We start from the raw sequence: 19,286 nt of genomic DNA, 5'->3' as shown, positions 1-19,286 counted from the left end.
TGTGTAAAATAGGCTATTTGAGACAATTACAGAGTTGTAAAATTTACTATTATCAAAGATCAATTTCATGAAAAAAACAGCCATAGGCTTTTGTTAATTGCAATTTTTACATTAGTTGACTAATTTTATCAGATTCTGCACTGTGCTTTATGTAGCTAATCTCTTCCTATGATAAATTTTCTATAAGAAATAAATTAAATTCTTGAACTAAATCCTGACAAGAATGCCATGATTTTTTTTTTCATCAGATAAATGGAAAAAACACAAAAAGGGTTGCTGTCCCCTGAAGGTCCACTGGTACACTGTGGATATTGAAAAATATTATTTACAGTATTCCCATACACTAATGAAGTTCAGTTTTCATTAGCACTTCATCAACAGAATGACCTTGTTCCAAATGGTGAATCCTCAAATTAATGCTTCAGATGATTTCACTCTTATTCAAAATACTGCTTGTTCATAAAAACAGTGGGTAGAATCTTACAAGTTAATTAAACCTTTAATAGCGCAAAGCATTCAGAAATAGGTAGTAAGAGATAATAGTGACTAAATACTACATTAGTAAATAGAAACTTACTGTTTTATAAACATAATTTATACAACTATAGAGTCAATTACATAATTTAATTATAAAACCATGATTTCTGTATTTGTTACACACTATTCTTCAGAATATTGGGACCTTTTTTAAAAGCTAAGTACTGTCACAGGCTAAAGTAAAGCAGATATCTCCTGATAATAAAATATCCATACTCTAACATACTATAATTTGATATAGCAGGTTGTACAGCAAAGTATACCTTTATGAGGATTTTTTAGAAGGGGCACTTCCCATTTCCTCTAAAACTTCAGGCACTATTTATCCTAACAAAAACAGCCACAACAAAAAATGTATTTCTTTAAATGTACCTTGGTAGTGAGCACTAAATCCACGGTATCGGTGATTGCTGTCTGTTACAAAATGTAGTCTGAGCCAGTTTTTGTTGCTGATAACTGGAGGAGGTATATTCATTCCAGACAGCCTGAATCAAAACAAACAAATAAAGATTATTATTAAAAGATTTAAAAATTATCAGGAAAACCTTTATATTCAAAATAGTATTCACTGACATGCCCCCTACGGAACTTTTTATTTATCAGTTAGTAGAGTTTTAACAAGCATGAATAGTCAAAGTTGTCCACGATGCATGACCAAATGATGGGATACAAATGAGTGCTAATCCAGAAACCACACAATCATGTTCTTGGTCAGACACAGCACTGTCAAGATGCAACTACAATGGCACTCAGGCTAGCAAGGATTTGTGTCTATCCAGGTTGGATAATGGGTATAGTGGGTTTCTGTGGCTGGGTTTTGGTAGCAGTGGGGGCTACAAGGGTGACTTCTGTTAGAAGCTGCTAGAAGCTTCCCCAGTTCCGTGCAGCTCCAGAACGGGCTTCCTGCCGCTGGCCAAGGCCAAGCCAATTAGGAGTAACAGTGATGCCTCTGAGATAACATATTTAAGAACAGAAGGTTGTGGTGCAGGAAGAATTCCAGCCAGGGAAGAGCAGAGTGAGAACATGGGAACAACAATGTAGACACCAAGGTCAGTGCAGAAGGAGGTGGAGGAGGATCTCCCAGCACCGGAGCTGCATCCCTGCAGCCCATGGTGCAGATCATGGTGGAGCAGCTGTGCCCCTGCAGCCCATGGAGGACCATTGGGGTGCAGAGACCCACCTGCAGCCCATGGAGGAGCCCATGCTGGAGCAGGTGGATATCCGAAGGAGGCTGTGACCCTGTGGGAGGCCCAAGATGGAGGAGGGTCCTGCAGCCCATGGAGAGGGAAGCCCATACTGGAGCAGGTTTTTCCCAGATAGGATTTGTGGCCTCTGTGGGGGACCCACGCCAGTACAGCTCATTCGTGAAGGACTGCACCCCATGGAGGAGTGACCCACGAGCCAGCAGCTTGGGAAGAACTGTTGCCTGTGGGACAGACTCACACTGGAGAGGTCCATCAAGGACTGTCTCCTGTGAGACGGACACCATGGGAGCAGGGGAAGGACTCCTCTCCCTGAGCAGTGGCAGAAACAACTGCCATAATCCTCATGCCCTGTCTCCTTGCACCATGGCAGGGGAGGAGGTAGAACTTTGAAGAAAGGAGAGTGGGAGAAGGTGTTTTTAAGATTATTTTACTTCTCGCTCTTTTGTTCTGATCCTGTTTGTAATAAATTCAATTAATATCCCCACTTTGAGTCTGTTTTGTCCGTGATGGTGATCACAAAATCTCTCCCAGCTCTTAACTCATGAATCCTTCGCTGGCTTTTTTTTTCTCTTCTCTGTCCAGTTGTAGAGGGGAGTGGGAGTGCAGCGTTAGTGGGTACCTGGCATCCAGTCAGGGTCAATCCATTACACAGGCTAGGTAGAACCTTGCTTTGGGCACCAGGGAAAGGATTGTGCCCTGTGACTTTCACATTCCAGATATGGAATAAGAGAGTTTAGGTTATGCAGACCACTCTTTGAAACTACAATACTGACATCTGTTTTTCAAGAGTAAGTAATTTTCTACATTCAGGGTACAAAGAAAAAAGAAATATTCCATCACTTGAGTGACTTTGAAATCAGTTATTAAAAGTACAAGAAGAGAAGGGAACTGTGGTGGATTGAACCCACCTAGCAGCCAAGCACCACACAGCTGCTCACTCCCTCCCTTCTCTGCCCCCAACAGCATAAAGGGGAGAGAACAGGAAGAGAAAAAGCAAGAAAACTCCTGGGCCAAAATAAAGACTCTTCAAAAGACAGTTTAATAAGTGAAGAGGTGAGAAAAAAGAAAAAAAAAAACAAGTGATGCAAAGGCAATAATTCACCATATTGCACAAATAGATAATCAAACCAGTCTCCAAGCAATGACTACTTGTCTCTCAGCCCTTCTCCTCATCTTTTATTGCTGACCAGGAAGTTATATGGTATGAAATATCCTTTTGGTCAATTTGTGTCAGTTGTTTAGGTTTTGACCCTTCCCAGTATCTTGCCCATGCCTGGTCTATGGGGACAGAAGAGGGGGAAAAGAAAGCCTTGATTGCTGTGCAAACCCAGCTCAGCAGTAGCCAAAATTTTGTTGTGCTATCAACTCTGCTTTAGTCACAAATCCAAACTACAGCATCATATGGGCTTCTACAAAGAACATTAACTCTGAGTCACTAGACTCAGTATACAAAATTACCTGACTTTTTACTGGGTTTTTTTTCTGTTTGTTTTTTTTTTATTATTATTATTTTTAACATCAGGATATTGCTCCAATTACTGTAGTCTTTCATCTTGACTTGTTCATTAGAAATATTTGTATTTAAGTTCTTGTTGGTTTGGTTGGTTGGGTTTTTTTTGTTGTGTATTTTTTTCTTTAACTTTTATTTTTAGATGAGATGTCATGTTAGAAAGAAGGTGAATAAGCTACACAAAAAAAATTCTTCCATCAAGTCAGTAATCCAAGATATATTTCTCACCAAAATCAGAAAGATAAGTCACATCTTCAGGATTATCTATGTCCTTCCGTTTATTTCTAAACAAAGCTTTTCCTGTAGTTAGAATAAAATACAAGCCAACAAGTATACCATTTTATGTTCAGACATAGAGGATTCCTCTTCTATTTTGTGATAAACTGTATTCATAACAAAGCAACTAATTTTGAAGTGTTTTTTTAAGTGGGAAAAAACCCCAAACCTTCCTTAAATAAATAACTAATAAGCCTATGTAAGTATTATTTTGTGAGGAAGACTTTTGAAAGAATAACAGTTTGGAGGTAGTGTTCTTTTGATCTTTTCCCAACCACTCTATCTGAAAACAGAATATGTTTAAGAACACTTTCCAAATTTCTGAAACTTTTCTAGCACCCTCTTTCCCTCAGGCACTAATATAAATGACAATATGCTTGACGGTTACCACAGGCTATAAAAACTCCTTCAAATGCTTGCAAAAAATTTATTTTATACTATGGAGACACATTAATTCATCTAATTCATTTCAGTCGGAGAACACAGAGAATCTAAGTTCTTTAACCTTGTGAAATTGACTCCAAATTCTAGATCCTAGAAAGAAAAAAATAGGACTATGAGATTGCAGTAGGACATGATAAATGGATTAGGTAATATTGTATTAGTATTAGTTCTTATATTAATACCTCTTATATTAGTACCCTCTCACCTCAGCCTCACAGAATTGTCACACATTTCTGCATGGGCCTGTAAAAACACCACTCCAAGAAACAGTGGTTTCATATTAGTTGTATTTGGGGTTTAAAAATCTAGATAGTCCCTGTAGTTCTCTGACAGGTTCAAGCCATTAATACTATCCCTAACACAAAATATGCAAAAATCAGTCAGAATTGCTACTTACAGTCTCTCTTGATTTATTTATTTTTAAAACATATATTGCAAATTAAGAAGTTACAGCACTTTTACAGGAAACTGAACATATCAGTTTAATCCTTGTTTCAGACAAAGGGGAAGGGATCCAAAAATGTCATTTAGTTCATCACTTTCGATACAACATGACATGTATAGAGAGGCAGTTTTAATACAAATATATGTATTCATTTATGTCTTCTATCTACCATTCATATTACTAAAGTGCCATTCTGTGCAAGGATCAATGTGTTCATCAGCCTAGCAGGAAAATGAAAAGTGTTCTGGTCTGTAAAGGTTAGAGTGCAGGCAGAAGACACAGAAAGGAAACCTCAGCTCTCCAACTCCCTTCTGAATTTGGACTGAATGATCTTGGAGGTCTTTTTCAATCTTGGTGATTCTAATTGTACTCCTTTCTTGTTTGTGTTAAAAAGGGAAAGACTAGTTTTTATGTCAACAAATACTTTATTTCACATTTTATGATCAAATAATTCTAATATTAAATTTGTATTGTGATATTAAATTGTTACAGTCATTAAGATTGATAGAAATATTTATTCTGACAAAACCTGTTTTTCCAGCTGCTGGTACTTTGCTATGTGGCTTCCAGGATCACTCTGGGCCCCCAGCTGCTGGGCTCAGTGGACCTTTCAGTTCTCTTTTTCTGATTTGCCTCCCAGTCAGTATAAAAATTTTTTCTACCAAACCATTAGAAACTTCATAAAATTATATGCCATACTAATATTCGGAATTTAATGACAAAATAAAAAAAAAAAACAAACCCAAAACCAATTCATTTCCTTTTCTGGTTAGCTTTACTACATGATGTATGGTTCCAGCTAGATATTAAATTACATTTGCACATTGCTTTGTACCAATTAAAGTCAGAACTGCACAATAACATGTATTCAGCATTAAGAGGCAGAAGCCTAAACTTATTGATTAGAAAACATAAAATATTTCTGAATTTTCACTCTGAATTTTATCATGAAATGCACTTTTCTACCAGCCATAAAGTGACTTCAGTTGCTACAAATTTCTTATTAAAAATGTCAGAAGTATACTTTAGTTTGATGCTTGTTTTTTGGAAGGTAGAACTTTAATTAGGTGTCCTTTTTGGTACAACTATTTCTCTGTATAATAATATTACCTAATGATGCAAGAGAAAATAGCTCTTTTACTTAAATTCTCACCCTCCAACTAATTGTTAGGTGATATGGAGGCAACAACTCGTCACTGGTTACATATTTTAAAATAATCTTGTTACTGGAAGAGGTCTTACTGAACAATTAGAACAAAAATAAGGCTTTAAAGCACAGTTCCTAACACCTATTTTGACTCATATATATATTCTGCCTATAATGAGGTTTCTCTTTAAAAATCACAAAAACATGTGAAAAACAAATTTTAAGTAAGTGTATTGTCCAAGGCATGAGAAAATGTTGCACTAGGCATTTTAATATGATCACAGTAAAAGACTAATTTTGTTTCTAAAATAGCTAATATCTAGTTAAATGTACCTAAAAAATCAAATATTTATTAATACATCTATCATTGACAGCTCTAAGTTATATTTGAGGTGATTCTAAGCAAGCACATGCTGAGTTCTAAGTAAATTCACAGTTCCTAAAATTGGATTTTTACAGTTCATGATTTCTGTCAGATTGTTCCCATAAAGTAGATTTGCATACTGACAAAATTTATTCTGTTTATACAACCGCCCCTTTTCTCATGTCAATTTATCTTCTCAGCAAATTATAAAGCTGTTCACCATTACCATAATGCATTGGCAGCCCAACCTACTTCTGTGCCAGCTACTATTCCATGCATAGCTATGCTGCATTTACAGTATTTTCCTAAAATTCAAACACCATATCTTCCATAAAGGAAATGCAGCTGTTTCATCTTCTTTTATAATTCAAAAGCTCCCTCTCAGCTGCACTGAATCCTGCATAGGAAATTTCAGTCAACAGAGAGCAAGATTCCCTTCCGCAGCTGTCTTTGACAAACTCTTAAATATGTTAATGGAGAACCTCATTTTAAACTAGAGATTTAAAGTATCTCACCACTGTGTATAGTCAACAACATTTACTGTTATTTACTTTAAAAGTATTGGAAAAAAAGAAGTGCTTACTGAAATAACGCACCTTTGTTGCTAATCAAGGGATTAGTAGAAGTGTAAGACTGTGCATGTAGATGTTCAGTAAAGTTCCCATCTATGCATTTTATTTGCTTGTGGGTAAATCACAGTTTACAGGAGAAATAAGACACTAACACTTCTGAGAATCAAAATTTCATTCTTCTTGCACTTCATTACAAGAACATGGCTCCATCCCACTCCTTCATGCACTAATTAGCTAATAATTAAAAAAAAAAATCACTCTGCTTCAGGCTAACCATCCAGTGAAGTCAATTAGTATTTTATTTGCCCTCAAAATTCTAACAAATAACTCCCACCTTATGTTGCAAAGTGGTTTTTTTGGTTTTTTTAATAGCATAGTGCACATCCTCCATTTTTCCAGAGGAGGAATACTATACAGTTACTTGGACATCTGAAATGTACACTGTCTTCTAGCTATAATCATCAGAAGAGGTTCAAAAATTCCTGTCTTGTTCATGTACCAAGATAGCTTTAATTACTAAAAATCATCCAAAACCACAGTTCTTACAAACAAATTGTCACTGATTGTCACAATTGTCAATACACTGATTATTATCAAGTAACAAGTGCACAAGCCCTGCTAATTAAAGCTTTAATTTAGGCATTCAATGTGTCCAAAAATATTCCTAACAGAAAAAAAAGTTTTGGGTTTGTTTTAAAATATACAGCAAAGTTTTTCACACAAAACTTTTTATTAAGCATATGATTCCTACATTTCCTCATGTGCCAGGGGATTCACAGAAATGGAATTAATCAAAAAAAGAATTTCAGGTTGATACCACATCTAAAACCAGTGCTGAAACACATTCTAATACTACCAAAGCTTTAGACTAACACAGACTTTCATCATAGCATGACTGGGTGCACACATAGATCTCATCACTCATATATATGCACTAGAAAAACCTAAGTGCTTGTTTTGATGCAAAGGAGCTGTGCGGATTCTTTTTCATTGGAATTATTTGTCTGTTGAAATAAAACTACTATATAAAAAGCTTTGATTAAAAAAGGGCAAAGCATCACATATTTTGATAAGGCCTATTGAGTGTTGTCCATGTACATGTACATGCTAGTGGGGCTTAATACTTACACAGTATAATGCACTAGAAAAGACAGCAGCCACCTGCCCCTTGAAAGGAAAGATGTACCCAATAGAACAGCATCTGATCAATGATCTGTCTGGTTTGGTTAAATTTTGCTTAAATGAGTCAGTACTTGTATTAAACAGAAATTTGAAGTATCAACCACTCACAGTTCATTGTGTTTCCTATACTTGTATACAACATATACTCATTAGAAAAGATTTCTAGCATCTTTTTCTTTGTTCCCCATGACTGTCTTGATCCCACGAAATAACTCTCGCAGCAAGCTTCATAATAAATATCTTTTGGAAAAGGATCCACCCCACAATGTGGGGCACAAGATTAAAACTCAGATCTCTTATTTAAAAATACAGATCTGTTTAGAAACATCCAGTTGCACACTAGAGAAGCAAAGCTGAAAACAATTGAATATTTAACACATTGTTTGATTTGAAAGATCCTGAAGGATTCAGTGATTAAGTCAACATACCTCTCCTGTTCCATCAACCCACTTTGTATGATATTTACATTGAATTTCAGACACTAACCTAAACATCGATACTTTGGTAAACCACTAAAAACGTAAGATTTTTTTTTTATGACTAGGTCTATCAATATTTTTTATGTTTCCAGTTCCAGTGATTATATTAATGGGTCTTAATGGCAGTCATTATAGATGTGACTGTCTGTTGCATGACAAATTTGGGTACTGGCCTTTTTTTTTTCCTGGAAGTGTTCTATCCAAATTCTATTAAATCATTTCAGAGCAAGGACACTGTGACACATATTGTCAAAAAGCAAAAAAAACCCCAACCTCTTCTATCTTTTACAAAATCTATTGCTGTCTAAACTGAGAACTCAAGATTTTAATTCTGTTGAAGATATGAAATAAAAGTTAAATCCTAATAGGCATTTTCAGTTATCTTTGGGTAACAGCATAGGTCAACAAGATGGATTATTGCCTGTAAATTTTGCTTCTGTGAAAGTATTTCTAATATAGATATTCAAGTAATATAAAAGTATTTTAAGAGCTGTGAATTTCCTAGAATTTTGATTGCAGCTTGCACTTATGCAGTATTAACATATCTAACATTGGTATATCTGTATTACAGAAAATTACAGAAAAAGACTTGATGAGACATCTCTGTGACAGAAGCTATAGAACTTTTATGTAAGTTTTCATTTAATTGTATGTGTGACACCAAAGCTGCAAATGGTTATCAGGGCTGCTCTTGTGCATGCATCCAGTACACTTGAGCAATTAATTCTCTAGATGATTAAGGAATTGACCATCTAGTGAAATAACAGACTGGCCTCAGAAAAGAGACTAAAAGTAATTACAGTGTTAAAATAAGTAAAGTTTCCCAGTTGAGTCTTCAAATGACGAAAGCAAAAAATGACACAGTAAGATTAACTTAGAAACACAAAAAGCATATGAATAAAGAAAATAAAACAGGAAGGGAATTGAGTTAATCTTCTGCAGTGACATAGTTCAATGTCCAGTCATAAGGAATGACAGAACACATCCTTCCAGGGAGAAAGTAAACAGTACTAATTCAGTCTTGAAAGAGGAAAGAAGGCAAAGTTTTCTCTCCCTAAAACTAGCTCTTTCTCAAAGGTAAATATGGAGTAGAAAAGTAAAAGGAAAATGTTCAAAAGAAAAGAATCTAAAATATAATGCTCTACTAGCAGTTTGAGGGTAATATATAGCCTAAGTTTTAAGCGGTTACAAAGGTAGAAGTTAGTAAAAGACCTAATTCCTATTGTTAGTTCCTGTAATATTGTCTATAGTGGGACTAAGCATTCTGTGTTTCTGAGAATCAGGACATTCACAAGGTTGAAGATAGCCTTGATTGTTTTTTCCACATCTCAGAACCACAGCCAAATGAATGACAAAAAGCTGCAAAAAGCTGGTTTTTTATTTTTAGAACAGTAAATTGCCATTATTCAAATTTAGCATGAGCTATTTACAACTAAACTAGAGGTTTAGGTAGAAACTCCACTGCAATTACTTATTTCTGATTTGTAAAACAAACAAAGGAAAACTTAAATAAGCCAATCTTTGGGAAGTAGAGGAAAAAAAGTTCTGCATTATATAACCTAAAAAAAACACTGTTCTGTAAATTATTTTAACAATCTATTGATTAATTTTAGAGTTATTCATCTAGAGTGATAAAAATAATTCACCCTATGACTTTTTGTTAAGTACATTACAATGTCTGAAAGATCAAAAAAAAAGTCTTTGTTTTTAAAATGTCAGTGTTGAAATATATGAAAGCCTTGTCATGCCTTTGCAATGCTGGAAATAGTCCAATTTTGGAGTAAAGTTACTGTCATATAAAGCAAGTCTATGAGAAACCTCTGTATGATTATTAAGGACAGAATAAAGGTCCAGCTGATGATTAATGAAAGTTTGTAGTACCATGGATATGAAATTTTGAAAAGTGCCAAGATTAAGAAGTACTTTCTAACTTCAAAAGTAGATTGCAGCTTATAAAGTCAGTTGTTCATATGTCAAAGATTTTCCAGTTAAGCTCTTGACTTGGTAGAATAATGAAGTATGATGAAAGGTAAAAGGAACCTTCCAAATACACATACTGTGAATTTTTAGCCTATGATATAAGTAATCTGGTCTTTGTGACAAAAGTAAATAACACTGATAGACAGTGTTGCTGTCCTGATTGCCTGCAGGACCAGCATAAGCTGCTGATTTTCATATAGATGTCAGGGTCTTATGAAAGGAGTCATTATTCATAAATATGATGCAAATACTTCATATGCAAAGTGACCTTGCACTTATCACTCAAACTCCCTGAGCAGATCATAGAAACAATATAAATATCAACTTCAACTGGGCTGCACATGATGGTTAATGCATGAGTCTTTCTACCACACAAGTTGTGGCAACCTGAGCAGTTCCTTGGTGTAACTGATGAGATCGACCTGGTCAGGGCAATCAGCAAGGAGCAGGGGTGGCTGAGTTTGAATGCACCACTGAGAAGATACAGGCCCAGCTACTGCAGGCTGTGCAGGTGAGGCATCCCCCTAAGGCACTCATCCTGGTGGCCCAGAGGCTAGGGTATTGTGGACACCAAGAGCTGTCCCAGGATTTTTTTTTCCTTCACACGCTAAAACAAATCTGTCTCTTTCAAGAATCCCAAGGCTGAGAACCCTGGACAGGTATAAAGATGTGTGTGATTATCTGAATGTTTTCCCTCGAATTTTGCACATTTCTTCCCTCTACTTTTACTGTTACTCTAAATAAAACTAAATTGAATACAACTTGTATGTGACCAATTTCCTCTTTGGGCAATAGTCAAATTGAATAACTGGGACCATTATCTGTGAGAGGCTTATATAGTTTACCTCTCTTAAAATGTTGCCATAATTCTACTATTTCAGAACCAGCTGTTCTCTTTTCAGTTTTATATAACAAATTGTTATACTCACAAATACTGCCTGAAAGGGTGAAGGAAGCTTCTTCTTGAGCCTTTCTGGTAAGTGTTAATAAATAAACCAAACAAAAAATCACAAAAACATCGACTGTACTCCAATGTGATGGTCAATAGATCATATATGCAATACTATTATATAGCTTGTTACACACAAAGTCGTGTTGGGATAGAAGAGAATAGTCCCATATGTGGTGTCAAAACTTATTATTGCTCCAATTGATGCTATAACAGATGAACAGTCTAAATATTGAAAGTTTCATTAATACTACCTGTAACTTCTTTAATTAAAGAAATGTTTCTAACATGTATCACTTTTCTCCAGTGTTATGCTTAAATGTCCATAGCTCCTCTGTGTTCTGAGATCTTTGCTCTTTTCCAAATAAAAAAAAGTTTATTGTGAGTCATTCTACCCTTACTATGCTCTTTTGAGATCCCACCTGGAGTACTGCAACCAGCTCTGGCATGCCCAACACAAGAAGGACATAGACCCGTTGGAGCAAGCACAGAAGAGGGCCTCTAGGATGATTAGAGGGATGAAGCACCTGTCCTATGAGCAAAGGCTGAGAGAATTGGGATTGTTCAGCACGGAGAAGGGAAGACTCCAGGGTAACTTAATTGTGGCCTTGCAGTTCTTGAAGGGAGCCTACAAAAAAGGTTGAAAAGGACTTTTACAGGGGCATGCAGTGACAGGACAAGAAGAGTGGCTTTAAACTAAAAGAGAATGGATATAGACTGTATATTAGAAAGACATTATTACTGTGAGGATGGTGAGGGACAGCACCACGTTCCCCAGAGAAATTGTAGATGCCCCATCCCTGGGGGCCCCATCCCATCAAGGCCAGGCTGGATGAGGTGCTGAGTAATCTGGTCTAGTGGAAGGTACTCCTGCTCACAGCAAAGGGCTTGGAACTAGATCATCTTTAAGGTCCCTTTTAACCCAAACCATTCTAAGATTCTATGATCAGTATCCTGAAATTATAATGACACAACTCTCCTTCCTCAATCTTGAATAATCTTTGGGTAATTTTATTGTTTCCTATACAGAACCTTCTGTTTCTCTCAGTGATTCCCAGCCTTCTCCAGCCCCATTTAAAGAGGGCCAATATGTGTTACACAGCAACTGCCTGGGGTCATCAAACCTTGTGTATACATGATAGTCACATAGTCTTGACCTATTTGACCAGTAGACAATTGTCAGAGCTCAAAGACAAGCCAAAAACAGCCCAGGCCACGACACCTCAGAAGAGTCAATCCATCTGTCAGATTAATAAAAGGCCTGTGGCCACTTCCCAATAATAAGGTAAAAGTCATATTTACTGAGTTGTCAGTTGCTCTCAGTATGATCAGATTCATACTAAAGAAACTTGGAGGCATTGGAAATTGGAAGCAAAGACTACTTCTTCATGAAGTTAACTCTCATTTAACTTCTCTCCCTAATCCTTAGTACTTCATGTAACTACAGTAGTTAAAATGAAAATCACATACAGGTATGCAGTATTCAAACCAGTAAAAGACTCTAATTATATTTGCTGCAGAGCATGAAGGGAAACTGACATGCAACTCTAGATGGAGATAAAGTTTAAAATATAAGTTAAATTACTCCCACTCCGCAGCAAAATCAAGAACCCCAGGGGTCTTATTAGAAAGAATACTTTCAGAATCTAGTTTTTCTGAGTATCTGCCACTCTAGTCACTCATAGTTAGATATTACATCGAAATGCAAATACATCTTAAAAGAGTTGTTCCTTAACGTTAGAATAAAAATTCAAAATGCTGTCATGTTAGGTCTGAGTCAGTTATATTATTTTGTCTTTTTAGGTGTGATAATAAGACAAAGGACCTGAAATGCCTTTAAAGAACAACTCATCAATACAAAGTAAGAGGATAAACATTAAAAAGCTTGAATCAAACTACAGGTGATCTTTTTCTAAATCTTCATCTCCTCATATTTCCTATCTTCTCCCTTCAAAATGGTGTCAAGGTAGATTCTAAAATCTGTCAAGGAATCCATGCAGATTGCTCACAGAACCATTCACCTTAGTTTCCACCTTACAGTTTTTGTAAATTAATCTTTTGCTCAGCTACATATTGTGCAAGAACTTTCGTATCTTAAACATCTGGGCTCCTTCTAATTCTACTGAATTTATCGCATAAGACATTTACATTTTAAAATTCATTACATTTATCTGTAGTGACTTTCCTCCTTCAGCAATATATCTGTAAGCAAATATATTTCTTCCTCAATTCCATAGAACTTTTGTTTCAAAGTGCTTGACAAATATCAAGAAGCTGTACCATTCTTTATTTAATAGTAACAATAATTAAAAAAAATCCAACTCATAAAGAGACAATATATTGTTCTCCACCACAAAAACCTAAGACAAAATCAGAAACTGCCTGGGCTGTAAGGGCACCCTCTGGACCCTGACTAGCCCTGCCTGGGGACTCTGTTAAGTCTCTACCCTTGGGCCCAGGAACCCCATTCCAGCTCAACTTAAGACTGCTCTAGCTCTGTCCTTGATCGTCTCTGTGTGACTGGAGGGACCCTGGACCTGGTTTATCACTTGCCACATTGGTGGCTGTCAACGGACTTTGTTATCTAAGTCCCTGGCTATGACCCCTGTGTTCAGCCCCTGCAAGACTGCATATCATTGGTGAGTGCATAGCAAGTGTGTCCTGTGTGGAGTCATCCTTGGCTCCCCATTGCCACCTCCTTGCTCCTGCTACTCCTAGACAGAAATAGAGTTCAAATCTCTCAAGTTAAACTGCTCTAATCATTAGAACTGCACTAGTTTTCTATGATAATTTATCTCATTTAAACACTATGAATTTGCTTTTGTTCTGTGTACTTGATCATACTTCTCTTACTGCATTTGTAACATTCATATTCTCTAACACATTCATGTTCTCTGACTGCAATTAGGGAAATCTTTCTTATTTTTTGCATGAAGTATTTTTAAGATGTTATGATAAAATTGAGATGTGGCTATCGTATACCTCCATCACTTTTACTTCATAGGCATATAACCAACAGAATGTCTTTAAAACTAAGGATGAAAGCTTTGAAAAATCTGAGTAATAAGGGACAGCACAGCTCACATTTAGCCTCATTAGAAGAGTTAAAAAGGGAGAAGGGGATTGGACAAGTAGTATCAGCATTCATGTAAAACACCTCATTTTGAAAGAAATTACTTTTACACTTTACAAAGAGATTTTAGACTCTAATTCCCAGTTTGATGGGTCATAAAAACGTGCAAAGTGAGAAGTTAAGAACACATGATGTTTCTGTTTATATGAAGTTTAGTAAACTATATTGTGTTTTCTTCTGGGGATGCAGTTTGTTTGCTTTTCTTTTCTTGTTTTTGTAGATTAACACCTCCTAAAAAAAAATCTCAGAACATTTCATTTCTTTATCACAAAGAGCTGCAGGAGTGGCCTCTACAGGAGACCAGGGCTTGCCCTGTGCCAGGCACAGTTAGCTCCAGTCAGCTCCACAATGAACTCACTGCAGGATACAGCTGAGCCCACATCTGAGCTGCTGTCACTTCTGTGAAAATGTATTTAAGAAAGGGCAAAAACTACACAGTTAATCATAATGAGGAAAAAAGTATGTGAGGAACTAATCCTGTGAGCTTCAAGGTCATAAAACGAGGAGGATCAGGAAGTGTTCCAGCTATTACCATAGAGAGCACCACACTGAAGGAGACTCTTCTAACAGAAACCATGGCACTTGGTGGATTCTACTGGGTTTGAGTGCCAAGGTTTTGGTAGGAGGCATGGCGACAGGACTGGCTGCTGTGAGAAGATGCTGGAAGCTTGCCCTGTGTCCAACAAAGCACATGCGAGCTGGCTCCAAGATGGATCCACTGCTGGCCAAGGATGAGCCCATCAGTGACAGCGGTAGCACCTCTAGGAAAATATATTTAGAAAGTGGAAAAACTGCTGCATAACTGCAGCCAGAAGACAGGAGTCAGAATATGTGAGAGAAACAGCTGTGCAAACACGAGGGCTCTGAAGGAGGGAGAGGAAGTGTTCCAGGTGCTTCAAGAGATGCCTCAAAATTGATGCACCCGCTTTTCCTAATGTATCAAATTTAAAAGAAAAGGAATTTAAAAAACACAGTTCTCTTTCTCTAAAAAACAGCAGCTGAAGTCAATGTTAAACACACACTAAGTGTATTTTTCACCCTATTTTTGCAAACTATGGTGAGTATTAGAACAGATTAAAACAAATAAAATGAGATAGTTGGGTTTTTTTATTACTTAGCACTTTTAAGAGAAGACTGGAGAAGACTGGTTTTTGGTTTGTTTGGTTTTTTTTTTTTTTAGTTAGCACAGAAAAACAAATGAAATGCATGAGGCTGACATTTATGGGAGGAGGCACTAGATTATCCACTAGTGGTTGCTGGCACTAAACCCTGTATCTATGAAACACATACTGAATCTTAAAATATTAGAAGAGTTACTTTTCTCGTGCAAAATAATGCCTTTATTACTGACTCCAGAGATTAGTGACTGAAATTATCTCTTCTGTTCTTTTCAGAGAATCAATGTCCTCTTCAGTTCTGGGTATGTTCTGTAGGTTACTAGCATATTTAGGCCTTTTGTGCCACATAACTGGCAGAAATTAACACACTCCTGTATTTCAAAGTAAAACAATTTGCACAGATATTCATGAACACAGAAGCACAAATAATTGCTCTGAGCAAGGATTCCTATTGTGTCAGCTGTACTGCTTCCAACTCTAGACCTAGGCTGGTATGAACACAGTGTGTGTGTAAAGAAAGTCTGAGCCAAACTCCTCTACTTACAAGAGATCATGTTAAAAAGGATGCACCAATGCGTAGTATTGATATATTACTGATTATTGAGTTTACATATGCTAAGATATCCAGAAAACCAGACACATACAATTTTTCAGTGTGTTTAACATTTTTTTCAGAAAAATAGATATTATAAAAAGAATTTTAAAAAGCAACATCTGTGGCAAATCTTATGGGTAATGAGACAAGGAATTTTTGCTTCTTAATTTGAAGTATAAGCATATATACATGTAAAAATTCTTTTATTGATTTCAATTCTTCATACACAAGTGTGTGTAAAGTCACAATTTATGTCATTATTTTCTTTCTAAAACTAAGTGCTGCTCTCAGAGATGAGTATACGCTTTGGGGCACCACTGCATGGGTCTGACTGCTAGCCACCTGCTGTTTCCAGTAAATCAGACAGTGAACTAGTGATCCATGTCACAGCAGTTTAACCTCTCCATGATTTGGAACCACGTCTCTAAGCCGAAAATTTGCAGGTTAATTTGTCCAAATTAAGAACATATCGCTGTCCCTGTTAACACGTGCCATACCGAAGATTTAAAGAGCAGTAAATGTCGAAAAACCCAATAAACAATAAATTATGAACTAAGACAAAGGTATCCGATTCTCCTGAATACTATAACATCCATTAGTCTATTTTTAATTGCAGATAATTAACATTATTTAAAATAACAAAAGGTGATAATTGGAAATATTTAAAATTTATTTTACTAGATCAGTCTGTGTTACTTATAAAACTCCTTGGATTCAGAAGTCTTCAATTTACAGCTGCTAAAAATCTAAAAAACATTTTAAATAAATATTTGTGTCTTAGAATGTAAAAGTAATATTTTTATTGTGATATAAGCAAATAAAGTTTGTTCTTAATTCTCACCTATTTGCCTCTCCTTCTTCCCCCAAAAATGAAGAAAGTAGGCCTGCTTAATAATGCTGGCTTTTATAAGGAATGCAAAATATTTACTGAAGTATTTATTTATAATAAAATTAATGTAATTGCTTAATATATTGACTAATATATAAAAAAGCTTTGCTAGAGAACAAAAACAAAGTTTAGAAGATTTACTAACAGTCTGTGTTTTTAGAATGAAATATCTTATACTCAAAGAAAATCTGGTGCCCCAGTTGAGCAGCCAGCTCATTATGCAGATTTTCCAGACTAGAGCAGATAGTGAGTAAACATCACTTAGAATAATGATTTTGATTTACTTTACCATATAAATAAAGTATTACTTCAAAAATTTAAGTTGTATTTCACCAAAAGAATTTTACCTTTGTTCATGACATTTGACTGGAGAGTGCTATAATCTAAATTATGCAGTAAAAAGCCAATAACACTACTTTGAAAATATCTTGTATCAGAGCCTATTATCTATTAAATTCTTATATGATGTCTTTGACTGATATTAGTGGTAATGAGATAATGTTATCTGAGCACTCTGAGAGACCATTATCCTGATATATCTGAGTTGAGAAGTTTGCAAATACTCAGATCTAATAACTGATAAAAGATAGCAGGTCACTAATCCGCTTGCTATAAATTAAGATTAAGCTTTAAAATATTGCATTTATAAGAATATAATTACTAGAAAGATAACCAGAACAGACTACACATAGACGTGGGCAGGTGAAAGCAAGCTTGGGCTCCACAGCTGTGTCAGTATACTTTACTCCTAACCTTTAATACCTATCCTAGCACGCCGTAGTGAACAAATGTTAGGCCTACTGAGCCACACCACCGCCTGATGATTTAAAAAATAGTTTCTTTTTCTTTTGGGGGGGGGGGGGATTTTATTAAGATATACTGGAAAATACCTGATTAGAAAACATGAAAAGATTTGTGTAACTGCCAATGCAGTTTTAAAGGCTGTGTAAATATCAAATATCATTTACATTTGTAAATGGAGTTCAAGGTACATTTTGTTCAGCTACTTAAGAATTCAACACTTTCCAGCATCCTTATTAATCCTATCTGCAACTTATGAAGGTTGTGTGCCCGCAAAAATTAAGGGCGAATACTATAATAGCAATTCATTTTTGCACAAACACAAACTTGTGAAACAAGGACATACTGTTTAACAATATTTCTTATAGCTATTTACTATTTTGTGCTTTCTTGATGTATTTGCTGGAGACTAGTCCTCTGTCTGGGTACTAACTCATTATTTGACACATCTTTGTCTTCTTCACTAAGTCTACAGCATTTCGTACTTGTCTGAAATAAATTTCACATTGTTCAAATTCACTTTGATTTATCAGTGTCATTCTGAAGCATATTTCTTTATTGTTCTTTAGAGAGCCTGCAACACTCCACAGTTCAGCGTCACTAATGATATTTATGTATAATTCTTCTTCCACTATCCAAGATACTGCAAAAATATTTAACGTTACCAGGCCTAGAACTAAGACATCTAAGATGCAACACATGACTTATAGAGACTAACCAGTAACTATTCTTTTGTGCCTTTTCCAAATTAAGTACACCATATATTTAGAGACAACACTGAGTCTTTTTTCCACTGGTTTTAATAAAAAGATGGTTAGTAAAAAAAATTAGATTTTGCAATAAGTAATTTTTCATCACTTACTCCATTATTTTTTCCAGGGTTCAGAGCTAACTGTCTGAGTTACAGTTTCTCACGTGTTCCTATCCTTTGTCCTCTTTTATTTCCTTTGCATTTTTTCTTGTTTTCTTTTTACTTGTAATGTATTTACAAACTCTCTCTATAACTGTCTTTTATATCCTTTGGTAGTTGTAATTCAACAACTGTAATAGCCTTTCATACTATATTCTTACAGCTTCTTATTATTTTAGGCCTTTATTCATTAGTCGTGTGGATCTTTTCTCATCCTTTGCAAAATTCCTTTCTGCTCTGTATATCTTTATGACTGCACTAGGAGCTCTAAAGGTCTCTTATTATGATTTATATATTGCTCCTGAATTAGGATAGTCTGTTATTATGCGCTTGATATATTCACTTCCACTTACTGCCAGATCTGCAGATTATATTAACCCTATTCTTTTTTAAATTTGTTTTGGTGAGTTTATTAATGTCTATTGTCTTTTTCCTTAGTACTGATATCTATTTACCCTTAAATAATAATGTAATTCCATTCAAAGTACCTTAATCCTTCATAATTTTAGAAAAAATCTTTTTGTTTTGTACAAAGGAAAGAACAAAAGAGCCTATTTCTAAAAACTTAGTAGGTCATTCTGCTCTTTCAATTCATTTCCAGATAAATTAAGTCCTCCTTTTCATCAAATAGTCCTATACATGTCCTATACAATTTTACTGATAATTTTTCAAAGTACAAATAATGCCTCCCTCTACTAATTTAACGTTTAATAATGGCAGCACTAGTCTTTTCTTTTTTTTTTTTTTTTA

General features: G+C 35.6%; 1 protein-coding gene across 1 annotated transcript in view; it reads right to left on the bottom strand.

Annotated features, from left to right (window-relative positions):
* Positions 1-19,286, bottom strand: part of CSMD3 (CUB and Sushi multiple domains 3) — a 605,915-nt gene that overhangs the window by 380,780 nt on the left and 205,849 nt on the right. The window contains 1 exon segment of the mRNA XM_032696902.1: positions 910-1,022. Coding sequence (XP_032552793.1) covers positions 910-1,022 — 113 coding nt within the window.

The sequence above is a fragment of the Chiroxiphia lanceolata genome, chromosome 1 (assembly GCF_009829145.1).
Source record: "Chiroxiphia lanceolata isolate bChiLan1 chromosome 1, bChiLan1.pri, whole genome shotgun sequence".
Lineage (NCBI taxonomy): Eukaryota > Metazoa > Chordata > Aves > Passeriformes > Pipridae > Chiroxiphia > Chiroxiphia lanceolata.
The sequence above is the reverse complement of the archived record's forward strand: the minus strand, read 5'-3'. Positions and strand labels throughout refer to the sequence as shown.